This window comes from Anas platyrhynchos, chromosome 3 (genome assembly GCF_047663525.1).
Source record: "Anas platyrhynchos isolate ZD024472 breed Pekin duck chromosome 3, IASCAAS_PekinDuck_T2T, whole genome shotgun sequence".
In the NCBI taxonomy this organism is placed as follows: domain Eukaryota; kingdom Metazoa; phylum Chordata; class Aves; order Anseriformes; family Anatidae; genus Anas; species Anas platyrhynchos.
In genome coordinates, this window is record NC_092589.1 from 43,792,067 (window position 1) to 43,806,874 (window position 14,808).

The 14,808-nt window shown below is 35.5% G+C and overlaps 1 protein-coding gene across 8 annotated transcripts in view; it reads left to right on the top strand.

Annotated features, from left to right (window-relative positions):
* SIPA1L2 (signal induced proliferation associated 1 like 2) overlaps positions 1 to 14,808 on the top strand; it is a 142,424-nt gene that overhangs the window by 83,545 nt on the left and 44,071 nt on the right. For all 8 annotated transcript variants that reach the window (XM_038176227.2, XM_038176230.2, XM_038176234.2 and 5 more), the window contains one exon: positions 1,718 to 1,992. In XM_038176227.2, the coding sequence (XP_038032155.2) occupies positions 1,718 to 1,992 (275 nt within the window). The remainder of the gene's footprint in view (positions 1 to 1,717; positions 1,993 to 14,808) is intronic.

A 14,808-nucleotide genomic window follows, 5' to 3' on the forward strand; every position in this document is an offset into this window, starting at 1 on the left:
ATGACAGTTGTTTCTTGAAGACCTCCAGGTCTGGCAACTCAACAACTTCCCTGGACAGCCTGTTCCAATACTTCACATCCCTTTCAGTGAATAAATATTTCTTAAAAAACAAACAACAAAAAACCTGTTTCCTAAAAGTCAGTAATTTTTTTAAGTTGTATGCTCCTTATCTACATTTTGATATAGAAGCCCAGATGTGACCGTAACATCCACTCAAAAGTGTTAAAAACTCTGATGCCACAATTCAGATGTTTATTTTACAACCCTTTTAGATGACTTAGAAGCCAACTGACTTTTATCCAGATGCATAGGATACCTCTATGAATATCTAGATCAAACAAAGATGTGAAAAGCTGCAGACTGATCTTGGTTTGAACCAAAAGAATAAGTTCTGGAGCAGAAAAAGCTGGGACTTACTGTTCTAGAGTCTGATCTGTACTGGGGAAGGAATATCCGGTGATATAAAGTAGAGAGAAGGAAAAGTAAACTATAAATGGACTTGACTGTCTGGGCTTTAAGACAGTAAAGGCAATGGATCTGAGCTTTAGGACAATATCAGATGGCTAAGAGAAGGATTAAACAAAAAAGCTTAATGGATCTTTGGACATCAATCTGAGTAGGCTAGAGTTCATTATAAGCCTATATGCTAAAAATACTCCTTTTTTCATAGGATTTAGAGGCTGTCTATCTTTTAATTTCATCTGTGTTGTGTGAATTCAGAGAAGCCATCTCTTTGTTCATGCACAGCCATATGTTCAGAGAAATAGCAACCAAGTACGCAGAATGACCTATTTTGAAGTGGAGCAGCACTATGTTTTGTGTGACATTACTATGTAATTTGCCATGTCATATTTTAGGGGATGTGCTTGTGGAGGGCTTGATCTCCTGAAATCCTTTTTACCTTTGCTTTGGGACTAGCTTGATCTATGGCAAGAATGTTCATCTTTCTTCTCTTACAACTTTCAATTATTTAATTCAAAGGTGTTGTTCTGACTGCTTGGAGTTTTGTTACATTATATATAAAAATGAGCCTGCTTAACAAAATATGAATTTGAGGGTTGTGGGCTAGTCTATATAGTGACAATTAATTTTAATTGAATATGAAGAAACTTGGTCTTGTTTTTAACTTTCCCGGTGACATTAAAAATCTTATCCCATCTCAGTAATGTCCACGTGTAGAGGTAGTAGCAGTTAGGAACCTGACTACAAGTGAAAATAAATCAAAATGGTCTTTGTTGTTAAAATCTATAGAAGAGATGCTGCTAGAGCTGAAGCACTTCACTCAATTTGGCTCATGTTATATCTCAAGCTTAATATTGCCTAATACTGAAGAAAAAACGCCTGCACACCTGCAGTCAGTCAGCCTACAAGAATGAAGTATCTGACAGGACAGCATTTTGCTTGCTTTGTGTTTTGAAGCAAAAGCAGCTGTTAAGTTTTCAATAAGATATAAATGGTGTTGTGTTAATGTTTGGGGGGGGAGGAATTTAACACAGGACAGCTGCTTGCTTTGGAGTTGTAAGATTTTAATATTGTGAAGTGTTCTGTTCCCTTTGTTTTATGCAGAAAACTTGAACTACAAATATCAAAACTATTATTAGCATTAGTATATTGAAGATAATAAATGCCAAGCCATACGTGGCTTTACAAGGTTTGAAAAGTGACGTTTATCTGTCCAAAGAAATGAATGTCCTAACAATCTGGTACTTCTTTATAGATAGTGACCAGAGGATGTGAAACCACAGAAATGACCCTTCGGAGGAATGGGTTGGGCCAGCTTGGGTTCCACGTGAACTTTGAAGGGATAGTGGCAGATGTGGAGCCCTTTGGTTTTGCATGGAAAGCAGGCCTAAGGCAAGGGAGCCGCCTGGTTGAAATCTGTAAAGTGGCTGTGGCAACTTTGACTCATGAACAAATGATTGACCTTTTACGCACATCAGTGACAGTAAAAGTGGTGATTATTCAGCCACACGAGGATGGAGCACCTAGAAGGTAACAAGCAACAGTCCTCAATGTGATGTTTACGTCTGTTTTTTTTTTTCTCTGCCACAGTTTACGTGATTGTTTTTGTGTTGTTTTTTTTTTGTGACCATCAGGAAGTTGTCATTGTCTGTCATGTTTGGTGGTAACAGTATTGAAGCTCTTAAAGCAATCTTTTTCCCCAAGCCATTAATGGCTTGTAATAGATTAAATTCCATATAAGTTCCCATTTAAAGGGAAATCTACATTTATATGGTTTGAAAGAAATAAACTTTAATGCCTTGTGACTGAGCTATTATAAAAAACTGATATGACTTCTTTCCTTCCACAGGATAATTTTATATTTTAATACTAACTTTGAAAATTTTGAATCCTCTGAAAACTGTACCTTTTATTTCCTTGAAGCTTCTCTGACTCCTGTCCTATGGGAAAGGATGATGATAATTACTTATTATTATGCATTACTATTGTATTATTATTTTAATTTCTTACATCAAAATTTTAGCCAAAGTAAGGAAATAGGGAAAATACCGTGTTCCGGACATACACAGTACCAGGTCTTAACTGTCCTCCTTATTTTTTGTAGATATCTAATTTATTCATATTAAATATTAAATTACATCAATGAAATCATCAGTTAAAGCAAAAAAAAAATATATTGCTGTAACATGCAATAGATGATCACACATTCAGGAGAAGGGTGTAGTACAGATTATTACAGTGACTGTACAGTTGTTTTCATGGATGAAATACAATGTTCTGTTGTCAGTATTCATTTTTTTTCTGTGACAAAGATTTTTGCTCTTCTCTCCATTTTGATTATTACTGAGGTAGATAAAATAGGTAAAAATTTAAAACTTTACAGTAATAAGTTTTTCTCACACTTTTTGTGGGCATTTTTAATTTGGCTCATCCTAAATGAGAACTGTACTACAGTAAATTGAATTGTCTACTTGTAAAAGGCCATCTTTAAATCTCTTGTTGATTTTTAATTTAACAGAAAAAAGCATTAGATGTGTTGCTTTTGGCAAGACAACAAGCCATGAAATTTTACATAGCATGCAGCTCTGTGAAGTTGGTGCCAGCTGTACACGAATACTGCTTAATTGGTGGCAATTCTCCAAGTAGTCATTGGCCTGATGAATGACACAAAAGTGCCCTTCCCTGCCTCAACCTGCGTGTTGAAGCATTGGTTTCCTTTCTAAAGTAAACGTGTGTGAATATAGAATACTACCGTTTTGCTTAGTTGGATAGAATGTGCAATTAAGCGTCTCTTTGCTTAGCTTTGCTATTCTCACCATCTGCTTCTGGGGATGAATTTTCACTGACTTGTTTGGTATACATTTCCAAGCTGTTTACAGAATATGAGCCTAATGAGCCGATCCTATTATATTGAAGGTAAAACGTGTATTTTATAGTCCCTGATGGAAAAATGCGTACTGTATGAATTGTTTATATCTTCTTAGATACGTTTTTAGAAATGAAATGTTAAAATCCCAAATCAGTGTAAGATACATGGCACTCAGTCTGGGTGTAGGAGGACTTTTAACTGAGGAGTAGAACCAAACTGGGAAAAATCTGCAAAAGCTGTTCTTGTTTGTAAATTTTTTTTGCATTTTTTTAAACTGTGTAACTAATTACTAAAGAAAACAAATTTTTAAGCTGTTTCTATTCTAAAGCATGAAAAGCGCCAAAGTATTTTTGAGTTCTTTTCAGCCTCATCTCTCTAGTATTTAAAACAAACAAACAAACAAACAAAAAAACTTCTTAAATGTCTCTTTCCTTTCAAATATCAGCTTCTCGCAGAAATGGAAAGCACCTCGTTTCCCCCCCTTACCTCCCAAGAATATGAATAGTAATTTCAGTTGCATCATTTGAAAGGGATCTCATATACAAAAAGTTTTGAGTTTGTCTGTCCCAAATGTTTAAAATCTAAGTAGAGAAGACAGAAAGCAATATAAAGATACCAAGTAACAAGACTGAGAGTTTTAGTTGGCAAATGTGACCTATGACACTGTTCATAAAATATATTAACAAGAGGTGGAATGAGAAAAAGGCAGAAAGGCATAAATTACCAGCAGTTTGGAGAAAGAAGAAACTCTCTTGGTAATTGCAGCTGTTTACTAGCTAAAACTTGTGCATATACATTTCCCTATTTCCTGCTCCACTGCTTGTCGTAGCCATCTGCAATGTCTTGCTTTTACAGTATCATAGAAACACAGAATATTTGAGGTTGGAAGGGACCTCTAAAGATGGAAAGTCCAACCTCATTGATCATAGCAAGGTCAGCTAGAGCAGGTTGCTCAGGGCTGTGTACACTGGATTTTGAATGTTGCTGAGGATGGAAACTTCACAACCTCAGTTCCAGTGTTCAATCATATTTACAGTAAAAAATGTTTTTGCTTATGCTTAAGTGGAATTGCCCGTAATTCTCTTTGCACATTTCCTCATGCCCTTTAACCATATAGCACTGAGAAGAGTCTGATTCTTGGCATCTTTTCTTCTCTTTACCTCTCTCAGGTATTTATACACATTGATAAGATCTCCCCTGAGCTGTCTCTTCTCCAAGTTCAATGCTTCCAGCTCTCTCAGCCTCTTCTTGTATGTCAGGTGCTCTAATCCCTTAACCATTTTTGCTGGGCTCTCTCCAGTATGTCCATATCTCTTTTGTACTCTAGGTATCAGGTTTACCTAGAAATTTATAGGCATTAATTGTTCATTTAAACAGGATTATCTAGAGAATTAGAATTAATTTTGCATTCATTTGACAACAAATTCCACTGTCTTTGTCTAGAGAATCCATGTATGAATATAGGATACAATCAGGTCTATGAGAGTAATTTCCAGTAGATATGCGAGCAGCAGTTAAGGCTGTTGTGCCTGCTCATCAGGAAAGAACTCTTTCACTGTCAAGTAGCTCCAATAATCGTCAAATAACATTCCAAACAGACATCCAGATATTTCCTTCAAAGCTGAGGTTCCATCAGTCGGTCCACACCCTGCATGTTTAGAAGAAAGGTAGCTCAAAAGCAGAAGGAGGCTTAACATGTATGCTTCGATAATTGCTTTCATCCAAAAGTGAACTTGGAGCTTTTCTTTTAAGGAATGATCCTTCGCTCCATCTGGTGCATGCAGAACAGTGGATTTGGAGGCTGAAATGGGTACCTTGAAAGTTTGACGCGTTTTATGGAACAATATGGTCTTCTGGCAGTTGGATTTATCTTTCCGTATTTCAGTCTTATTTCACAGGGTGCATATCGATAGTTTATAATATATTTTATGTTCATGCATAATTACTATAAATGAAAAAAAAGTGGTTTCAACTTCAGACACTATTTTTTCCACAGGGCATAGATACAAATATGCATGAGGTTTTTATGTTTCTACAAGAATCAATTGAATTAAAACTTAACATAAATTTAAAAGAATATTAATATAATTTTAGCCAAGAACAGTTTAGTTTCATGAAATTTACCTACGTATCATTTTATTGCCTGTCTTATAACAACTGAGATAATCAGCTGATTTCCACTACTTGAAAAAGTGGTTTCTGCTTAACTCCATCTGCTGAGTTTTAGGAATATGAAGTAATGAAGACTTGTTAGCTCCTCACCCACAAATAATCTTTAATACATCAGCCTCTTATATTAAAAAAAAACAAACAAAACAAAACAAACAAACAAACAAAAAAAAAAAGCAAGCAACAAAACAAACTATGAGCATGAATATACTGTGAATATTAACAATGAACAATTATTTTTTTCTGCAAAATGTCTTGTATTAATTTATTTCATTATGAAAATAATTTGGAATGTTAAAGGTGCTTACAAATGAATGTTAGAGTGATCAGGAAACCACGGAAATTTTGCTCAGTCAGTGCATTCCATTACTTTCTTAATATATAGATCCTTCTACCTATAGTCATGATAGCAATATATGCAAAAGCAATCATGGGAAAAGGCCTTTCATTTGCTATCCTGTAGAGTTAATGAACTTGAAACAAAGCTCCTACTATTTTCAGATTGCTCCAGCAATTAAATAATCACAGAATTTCTACAGAATCACAGAATTTCTAGGTTGGAAGAGACCTCAAGATCATCGAGTCCAACCTCTAACCTAACACTAACAGTCCCCACTAAACCATATCCCTAAGCTCTACATCTAAACGTCTTTTGAAGACTTCCAGGGATGGTGACTCCACCACCTCCCTGGGCAGCCCGTTCCAGTGCCTCACAACCCTTTCAGTAAAGAAATTCTTCCTAACATCTAACCTAAAACTCCCCTGGCGTAACTTTAGCCCATTCCCCCTCGTCCTGTCACCAGGCACATGGGAGAACAGGCCAACCCCCACCTCTCTACAGCCTCCTTTAATGTACTTATACATAGCAATAAGGTCACCCCTGAGCCTCCTCTTCTTTTAGGCTTTAATCATGCACAAATTGAGAAATTATAATTATTTGCATGGCACCAGGCTGATATTTAGATGGAAGAAATGTCTACTTAAAACATAAACTCTTTAAATTATGGTTACAGATTTCAGAACAGAAGTGCTAGTCTGTATACTCAGATCTGAATAAGTATTCTTGTCTCATATTTGTTTCTATGATTTGTCTTTCCTTTTAGAATTGTCAATATGTTCTTCTGTTGTCAGTATTACCTAGTACTACAGCACAGTAGCCAAAATTATACAGATTTTAACAGGAGAATAACAATGTTCCTTCTAATTTGCTTTCGTTGGTGTTGTCACAGTAATGCTCAAGGACACTATCTCCTTAATCAGTCAAATCCAATCAAGTTTTTCAAGTACTTCCAAATCCATTTTAAACTCTAGTGTTGAATTCAGTTAGAATCTTTCTTGCTACATTGACGCTTATTTGTCTGAGTTCATCTTCTGTTATATATAAAAATGCTCAAGAAAACTGTTTAAAGGAAGTTTTGAAAATGAACAAATCTTAAGGCAAAATTCCCAGGGATGGGCAAGAAACAGAAGGTCAAGTACAACCACTGTAGGGGAAGTAGCAGTGGTAGTTTCCACCTGTTTGTAAACAGTTGCTTTGTATTTTTTTCCCTGTTGCTGCTAGTAAAGTTGAAAATTGGTATGTTTTTATAACTATACCTAAGAAGACTACCTGGGGGCCATTACTAGATACTACTGCATTTTTTTGAGGTTATTTTATTCTCTTGAACTTTGCAAATTCTTATGAAAAAAACAAATGTAACGACTTTCTGTATTTTCCAGTTTTGATACTTGTTCTTCTTCAACGATTGTGATTGTGATCTTACTAGATCTAAGGCTTCTTTAAAGTGATAAATAACCAGCAGAGTATTGAATGCTTGGAAAAAAATGTTTTTAGGAAGTATGGAAGTGTTTATTTAGTGGAAGAGTTCAAATCTTCTCTCAAGGGTGTTTTGCCATAAGCTCATGCAATAGTTCATAGGCCACTTTTTTTTTTGTTGGTCTCTCGACATGAGAGAGTTCCCCAGGGCTGATCCCCATTCTGGTCTAAAAAGAAGTCATTGTCTAAAACTGCTGGCGTGACAGTGCTGGACTAGCAATGTTTGAGGTACATTAAAGCAGAAAAATCTGAAACTAAACTTCTGCTTGTACAAGTTTGAGTGCATTCAACTAATTACTGATTACCAGCCCTGCTACTAACTTGAGAAGAATGCAAATACCTGAAAACTGTAATTTGAAAATTTCATTACTTTTTTTTTTGTAAAGGCAACTGAGGGAACTATTGCTAAGGAACTATAATGATACTAATTTGAAGCCACATCGCTTGCATAAATTAATCCTATATACCTAACAACAACAAAGGAGAAAATGCTTAATTTTCTTTCCTGTCAAATTATTGTGGTTTTGTAGCATTGTTAGATTCTGGAAATGTGAGACATGAACTAGGATTTAGCCTGATGTATGGAGACTCCTGCCAAAACTGTGCTCTGTCAGAACTCTGATTAGCAGCAGAGATTATTAACCTTGGGCCATCACATTTAAGTGCAAGCCCTAATATTGGGGTCAGCATCACACTAAGACCTTTTGGCACACCCCCTCACTCTGAATGTTCTGCCACTCATCCTGTGTTCGGAAGGGTGGCAGCACTAGCAAACAGTGCCCCAGCATAGGGAACCGGACAGCCCATACCTTATCTTTAATATGTCATGCACCAAACCATGAAAAGGAGAGGAGTGTTTTCATCTTTGCAATCAGCTCAGTTGGCTACCAGTTTTCAGGTTATGCAAGACATCTCCCTGGGCTCTGCTTGTGGAATTCTACTGGCAACAGTCTTTCTGTATTTATTAAGTGGTTTACCAGGACCTTTTATAAAAGATTGCTTCTATTGATTTTTCTCCTTAAATTTAGCACTTCTATTCCAGTCATTACACATTCTTGGGAAGAGTTAATTGCTGTCAAACTTTGAGTAAAATTTCCTCCCCCATGATTGAAAATTCCTTTAAATAATACTGTAGGTCAATTACTTCTTTCCAAAATTGGCTTATTTTTAATACTGACTTTGAAATATTATGGTATCTTGTGCATGGTTTATTGATTTAGATTATCAGCATTTAGGGTATTTTCTACAAAATTGTAAGACAGATCAAGTGTCTGGAGGGTAAAAAAATAAATAAATAAATTGTCATAGAGCAATTGTAGTGTTACTGTCCTCAAGGTCCTGTTCACTGATTATTTTTTTTCTTCTTGATTTTTCATCTGTAGCTGACATAAAAATGCAGCGTAGGTCAATATGATAAATTTTGTAAACAAGGTAACTTATGCAGAAAATTTTCCCTGTTCCATCTGAAGATGTGCATCTTTCTCACAGTTACTAAAATTGCCCTACTAACTACTATGGACTAACATTCTCTGGCAGTTAAGAACTCCAGGCATGATTAAGAAGACTTTTACTATGCAGCAAGTGCATATTCTGCTAAGGTGGAGAAAGGTATTTAAAATGTCTTTAATGTAGCATCAATGATAGTGCTGTGCAGAGAACACTTATGGACAATCTTTGTACCATCATTTCACTTACCTACACTCACAATTCAACCTAACAAATGTATTGTGGCTGACAGAAGATCCAGCACTTCAAATTGTTCAATTGGTCCATCAGTTGAAGTAAAATATACATATAACCACTTAGAGTATGCTTGAGGAATTTCTATCTTTCTGTATCAAAAGTATGGTCAACCTGTCATTTTTCTTTTGTAAAAGAGAAATGGATGAAAGTTTCATATAGCAAAGTTTAAAATGTACCTTCAGAATTGCATTTCACTGAACTCATCTTAAGATTGGATTACTGTCGGTCTAGGTGATTGCTACACTGTGCAATTGCTGAAACTTGCTGCTGGCTTCGTAGTCATCTGTAGCTTGGTATCTTTATGCTGTCTCAAAGAATGCAGGAGAGAGATACTAATTGAAAGTCTTTTACTGCTCCGGGGAGCTGCTTTGGAGAATATCATAGGTCCTCCCACTGAAGTAAGGAATGAAAAGTGTTAAAAGGGCTTTTGGTAACCTTGATGAGGTCTTAGTCCTAATCTTGTCTCTGTGCTATCTTAAAGATTATTTCAAAATCAGGTTTTGAACTCAGTTCTTTCTGAGCTCAAAGAGGTAGGTCTATTTGCTACTTCTTTTGTCCTCTTTGTTACTTTTCATTTCCATTTCTTAAGCTGAGCATTCTATAAGTTCTTCATCCTAGATGCTGGTTTTCCTGGCCCTGAGTTTTCCAATTCTTCATTCAAACTTGTGAATTTTGAAGGTTTTCCTCTTTAATGTTAGCAAAAATCTTTCCTATTTGTCTGTTTTCCAAGCAATGCTTCCTTATTGACAATAGCTTTTCAAGCCTTTATTCCCCATATTTATTATCTTTTGATGTGGCTGTCTTCCTGTTCTCTGGGATTTGGAAACGTGACTTGGTCTGCTTGAGTCCTGCTTTCCGTCAGCAGAGACTGCAGGGGTTGTTATTGCCCCACTGATCACACAAGCCAAACATCTTGGTTGCTTTGTGTTTTTTTTTTCCTCCTTTTTTTATTTCTTGACTAACTCCTTTCATCCAATGCACGTGTCCTGTCTATATTCCTCTTCTCTTTTACATACAACAATGCAGGCGTAGAGGCTTTTAGGAGGCTTCAAAATTGTTTGTCAGCTCACTGATGCCAAGATTCTGTTTAAAACTGAATAGTAGCAAAGATCAAAGGACAATGAATGTATCTTCATAAAAGAGGGCTTGTCAGCTTCAGCTCTTCTCTGAAGCTTCTCTGAAGGGACTACCAGGCAGTTATTACTCCCTTAAAACCAGTAAAGATAAAGTGGGCAGCAGCCTTACCACCTGAGGTTGCCATAAGCAGTCTCATGCATCTGTTGTGCTATGAATTTGTTTTAAAGTAAAACCCATTCAGTATTTTTCAAATGACATCTCTTTCTTTTTTGATGTGTGACTGCTGTTAATAGGCTTCTGAGATGTCGTAACTTGGAAGTGTTTGTCTCGACTTCTTTGACCAAAGTTGCCTTGACCATTTGATCTTATCCAATGTCTCTGGCTCGCTCTGTAATTGATGTAGAGAGCCAGTGGAGTCCAGGGCTTACCTCCGGGAGGCACCTCAGAAGGTCAGAGAAAGGGAAATAAACGTATGTCTCATGTAATTACACAGCGAGTCTAAGGAAAACTAAGCTACTAAATTCTGCTTTTTAATCAAATCCTTACTACTAAATTCTGCTTTTTAATTAAATCCTTACTACTAAATTCTGCTTTTTAATCAAATCCTTACTATTATGTGAAATCAATGCCTTATTATGTGGTTTTAATAGGTTGCATGGTGGGTTCTCATTCTCCTTGTGACACCTTGTGAGAGAACTGCTGCGGATGAGAACAAACATGCACAATAATAGCGATTGCTTCAAACGTTTGAGTTGGGAGAATGCAATTACTTACTGTACCACTACATGTACATATTGTCTCTTTATTGAGAAAGATTAAACGTTTTGAATTGAAGTGGTGATAGTAAAGGACAATTTCAGTGCAACACAACTGGTGGACACCAATGACTGTTTCTATCCCTATGTCCCCTTTAGTAGTTCAGATCTGTGATGCATTGAACTGATGTTAAATTGTAACCAGCTTTTCCACTTTTGTTGTTATGCTAACAAACCATTTATAGTGATGCATGAAATCTAAAGATTAAAAATCATGTTTTTGTCAGCTCACAGCACCCGCAAATGCTATAGACACTTAAATGTATTAAAATAACTTGAAAATCTGTTTTTTACACAGTTAAGTTGGTGTCTAGCTTTACCAAATCAAGCAATGCTTTTTGTGTCCTTTTATTTCTGGACTTCCATAGCATTAGAAATTAGCACAACATTTTCATTAAATGTATTTACAGCACACAATAACGTAACTTTTAAATATTAAGACTTTGAGATATATATATATATATATATATATATACACACACACACACTTTTTTTGTACATATTCTTTTAAAATAATTTAAAAAAATAAAAATTATTGAGATAAAAGCTCTCCTGCAACACCAGTCCCAATACATATTCTTTATCCAGTGGAATCAGTTATGGTATTACAAATGGAAGTTAGATAATGGTTCAACTGAATATTTAATAGGAAATTGCATTTATGCAATGATCAGTTGTTCTTCATTCAAGCTAACTTGGCGATAGATCTACAGCAAAATAAATAAATAAATAAATACTTACTGGATTGCAGACATAAAGTAATTGATTCTCTGTTTCTGATCTAGGAAGTAGCTACAATTATCATCTTAGATGTATCAGTATACCGCAGTGTCTGTTCTTTGGGCAGTGTTTGTGAAGCAGTAAGGTATAACTTCCATGTAAATGTGGAACTGATTGGTTTGGCACTTTTACATTAAAATAAATAAGACTATGTGACACAGGGAGTCATATAAATTATTTCTATTCTAGCCATAGAATTTTTTATTTTTTTTCCCAGCTAAGAGCCATACTGGTGTTCCATTTTGGATTTAAAAGTACCATTTAGATTTTTGTTTTATTTGAAATAAGGTTGTAAACCTTTTTTTTTTTTTTTTTTCCAGAAAGTGTCCTCAATCAATTTGTTGTTTGTCAGTTGGAGGAATACATTTTAGTGAAGTAAACATACTCATTTAAGAATTGAAATTATTTCTCTCTGTTGGAGAGCTTGTTAGCTGTTTTTATATCATGCTTTAGGTATTCAGTTAGCAAGCTGAGTCAAACTAATAGTAGTAATAATCCATTTTGACTTCAAAACCCATGGTTATTCTTACAGCACTTTAAATACCCCCTATGAAGTAATTAATAAGGGATACAATGACAATTACATGCTATACTTTTCCCAATTACTAAGACAAACTGTGAAATCAATATCCTAATAGTTAAGGTTAGGGAGAGGATGATTTGTTTCTAACACTTATGGTCTATGGGAATGTAGAAGGGAATGAAATAACTTTGAAATCAGCAGAAGAATGATTGAAATAGCAGCATACTTAATTGCTGAACTTCGTAATCCAATAATGAAAAACTACATATGGCTGCCTGAAAAATTATACAGCACACTAAACTAATATTAACATTGCTATATCATCTGTACGTTCTTTGTTCTGTTTTGTATATAAGGTTTTATGAAAATCTTTAATTGAGTAATCAATCTTATGTTATTTTTTTCCTTTAAGTGCCTTCTGCATTCGCGTAATGTTATGGCCCTGCTCTGGAAATGAATTAAGGTTGTACTGCTAGGGGCTATTGTCTCTTAGACCTTGGCCTCATTTGTTACAGACAGTGAATGAGGTGGGGGAGCCTTATGAAGAGAAGGATGGTCTTGGGATATAAGCAGTTGAATATTGCTTATTCTATCCAAGAATGCTTATTCTATCCAAGTTTCTCCAGTAGAAATGTTAGTGTGATTCTAGGCAATTAGTTTAACACAGCCTTTACAGTTTTCCTCATTCTAAGAGCCAAATGTGTGTGTTGTGACTTTTCAGAACTGCGAAACAATTTTTACAAATATTCATAAATGAACAGAGGTTGTTTAAAGTGGTGATCCGAATAAATGTGGAGCTCTTAGAGGAAAGACAGGGGAGGCTATTTAGACGTATCAAATTGACCTTCTGAAATTAACTGATAATTTTAAAACACTAGTTTCTGTATAGTTTCATTCCTTATCTGTGGTAGCAGACTGTTAGGGTCTTCTTACCTCCATAGGAAAGCTAAAAACAGAAAATCATTCACTGATGCTCTGTGATAAGAGGAGCTGGAAAGAAATTAGTTTTATACCCAATGAAAGTATGCAGCCATCAAATAATTTCTCATAATAAATCAGTGCTGAATATCCGACCCATTAAATCATAATGAAAATTACATATTGAGTAACATTGCTTCAATGAATGCTGTCTTTTATATGCATGGAATAAGGTAAAGAGCTCTTTGCTAATAGCAAGAGAGAAAATATATTTCTTTACTCCACCAACACAGAGAGGACAAATTAAAGAGTGTGCAGTATTAATTTTAAGATTTCCTCCCTTCTGAGTTCTTAAGCTTGCATAATTAATGTTCTTTTAATGTACAGCTTTAGCATGGTCCCTTAGATTTTGTTAAAAGTAAACAAACACAAAAAAAATCCATGTCCAACTGTGCTGCATCAGCAGAATTTACACACCAAATTTTATTGGTGAGTTTAATCACAGAATAACCTTGAAAAATCAGGAATTCTGAGTTCTGTTTTACAGTATTCTAGTGATCCCTCTTCAACTCATCTTCATCACAGCATCTTCTGCCCTACACTGAATGGCTCCCAATCTTCACCCTCAACACTTTATCCTCAGTATTTGTCTGAAATTCTTTCTTTAACTGTTTCATTTGGTTGAGTGCCAGCAGGAACTAAGATTTTATGCTGCAGGATAAACAATTTACCTGTGCCATTACCATTAAATTAAGTAGCCAGAAGCGTTTGGTTGGATTGCACTGGGCATATACTGAATAGCTAGAATGTAACTGCTACAGTTGCACACTACAGCCTTGAATAACATAGTTAGCATTTTTATAATCCCTTATTTTTATCTGTTTACTGAAACATTGGGAATGAAAATAATCTTTTGGGGTTTGGTTCGGAATCTTCAAGTAGTTTAACATATGCGAATTTATACTGCATAATTGTGTTAAGTCATTTGTGCCAAAGAATTTTCACGATTAAGGCTGTAAACACTTTGTACATGCTGTATTACAGTTTTTCTAGGTGTTTTTAATTTAGTCAGAAATGGTGAATTTCTGGTGTTGAATTGATGATGATGAATTTCTGAATGATGAATGACAGTATTCAACAAAAGCAGAGTTTGATTAGGACTGGGCTCAAGGGCAGGGTAGTGAATTTTCACTATTCTCTCTGTAACTAGATGTGTTTCATTAGAGCTATTTAGGGTGTCTTCTTTACAGAAGTTAAAACAGTGCACGCTGCCTATCAAGAAGACAAATAATGGGCATTGTATGTGAGAATATAAAATACAGCTGCAATGGTAGTCACTGCTGGCGTGAAGTCTCTGTTAACTAATTGCTGAAAGAGTAACCCTTAATGCAAGTCCAGCCTGAGTATAGTAAACAGCCCCAAGGCAGACTGATCTTTTGGATAATTCTGTCACTACTTTTTGCCGAGTTTATACTTTCTGGGAATGCTGTTAGTATTTATCCATACTGTAAGATTCAAGTCAAAGTTGTAAGGTTTGACTTTGTTTCATCTGCTTCCCTATTTCTCTTCTGGGCAATGAGATACCCAGAATGAGAGACATTAGAAAGTGCTGTTTGAAAACTAATGGAAAAATATT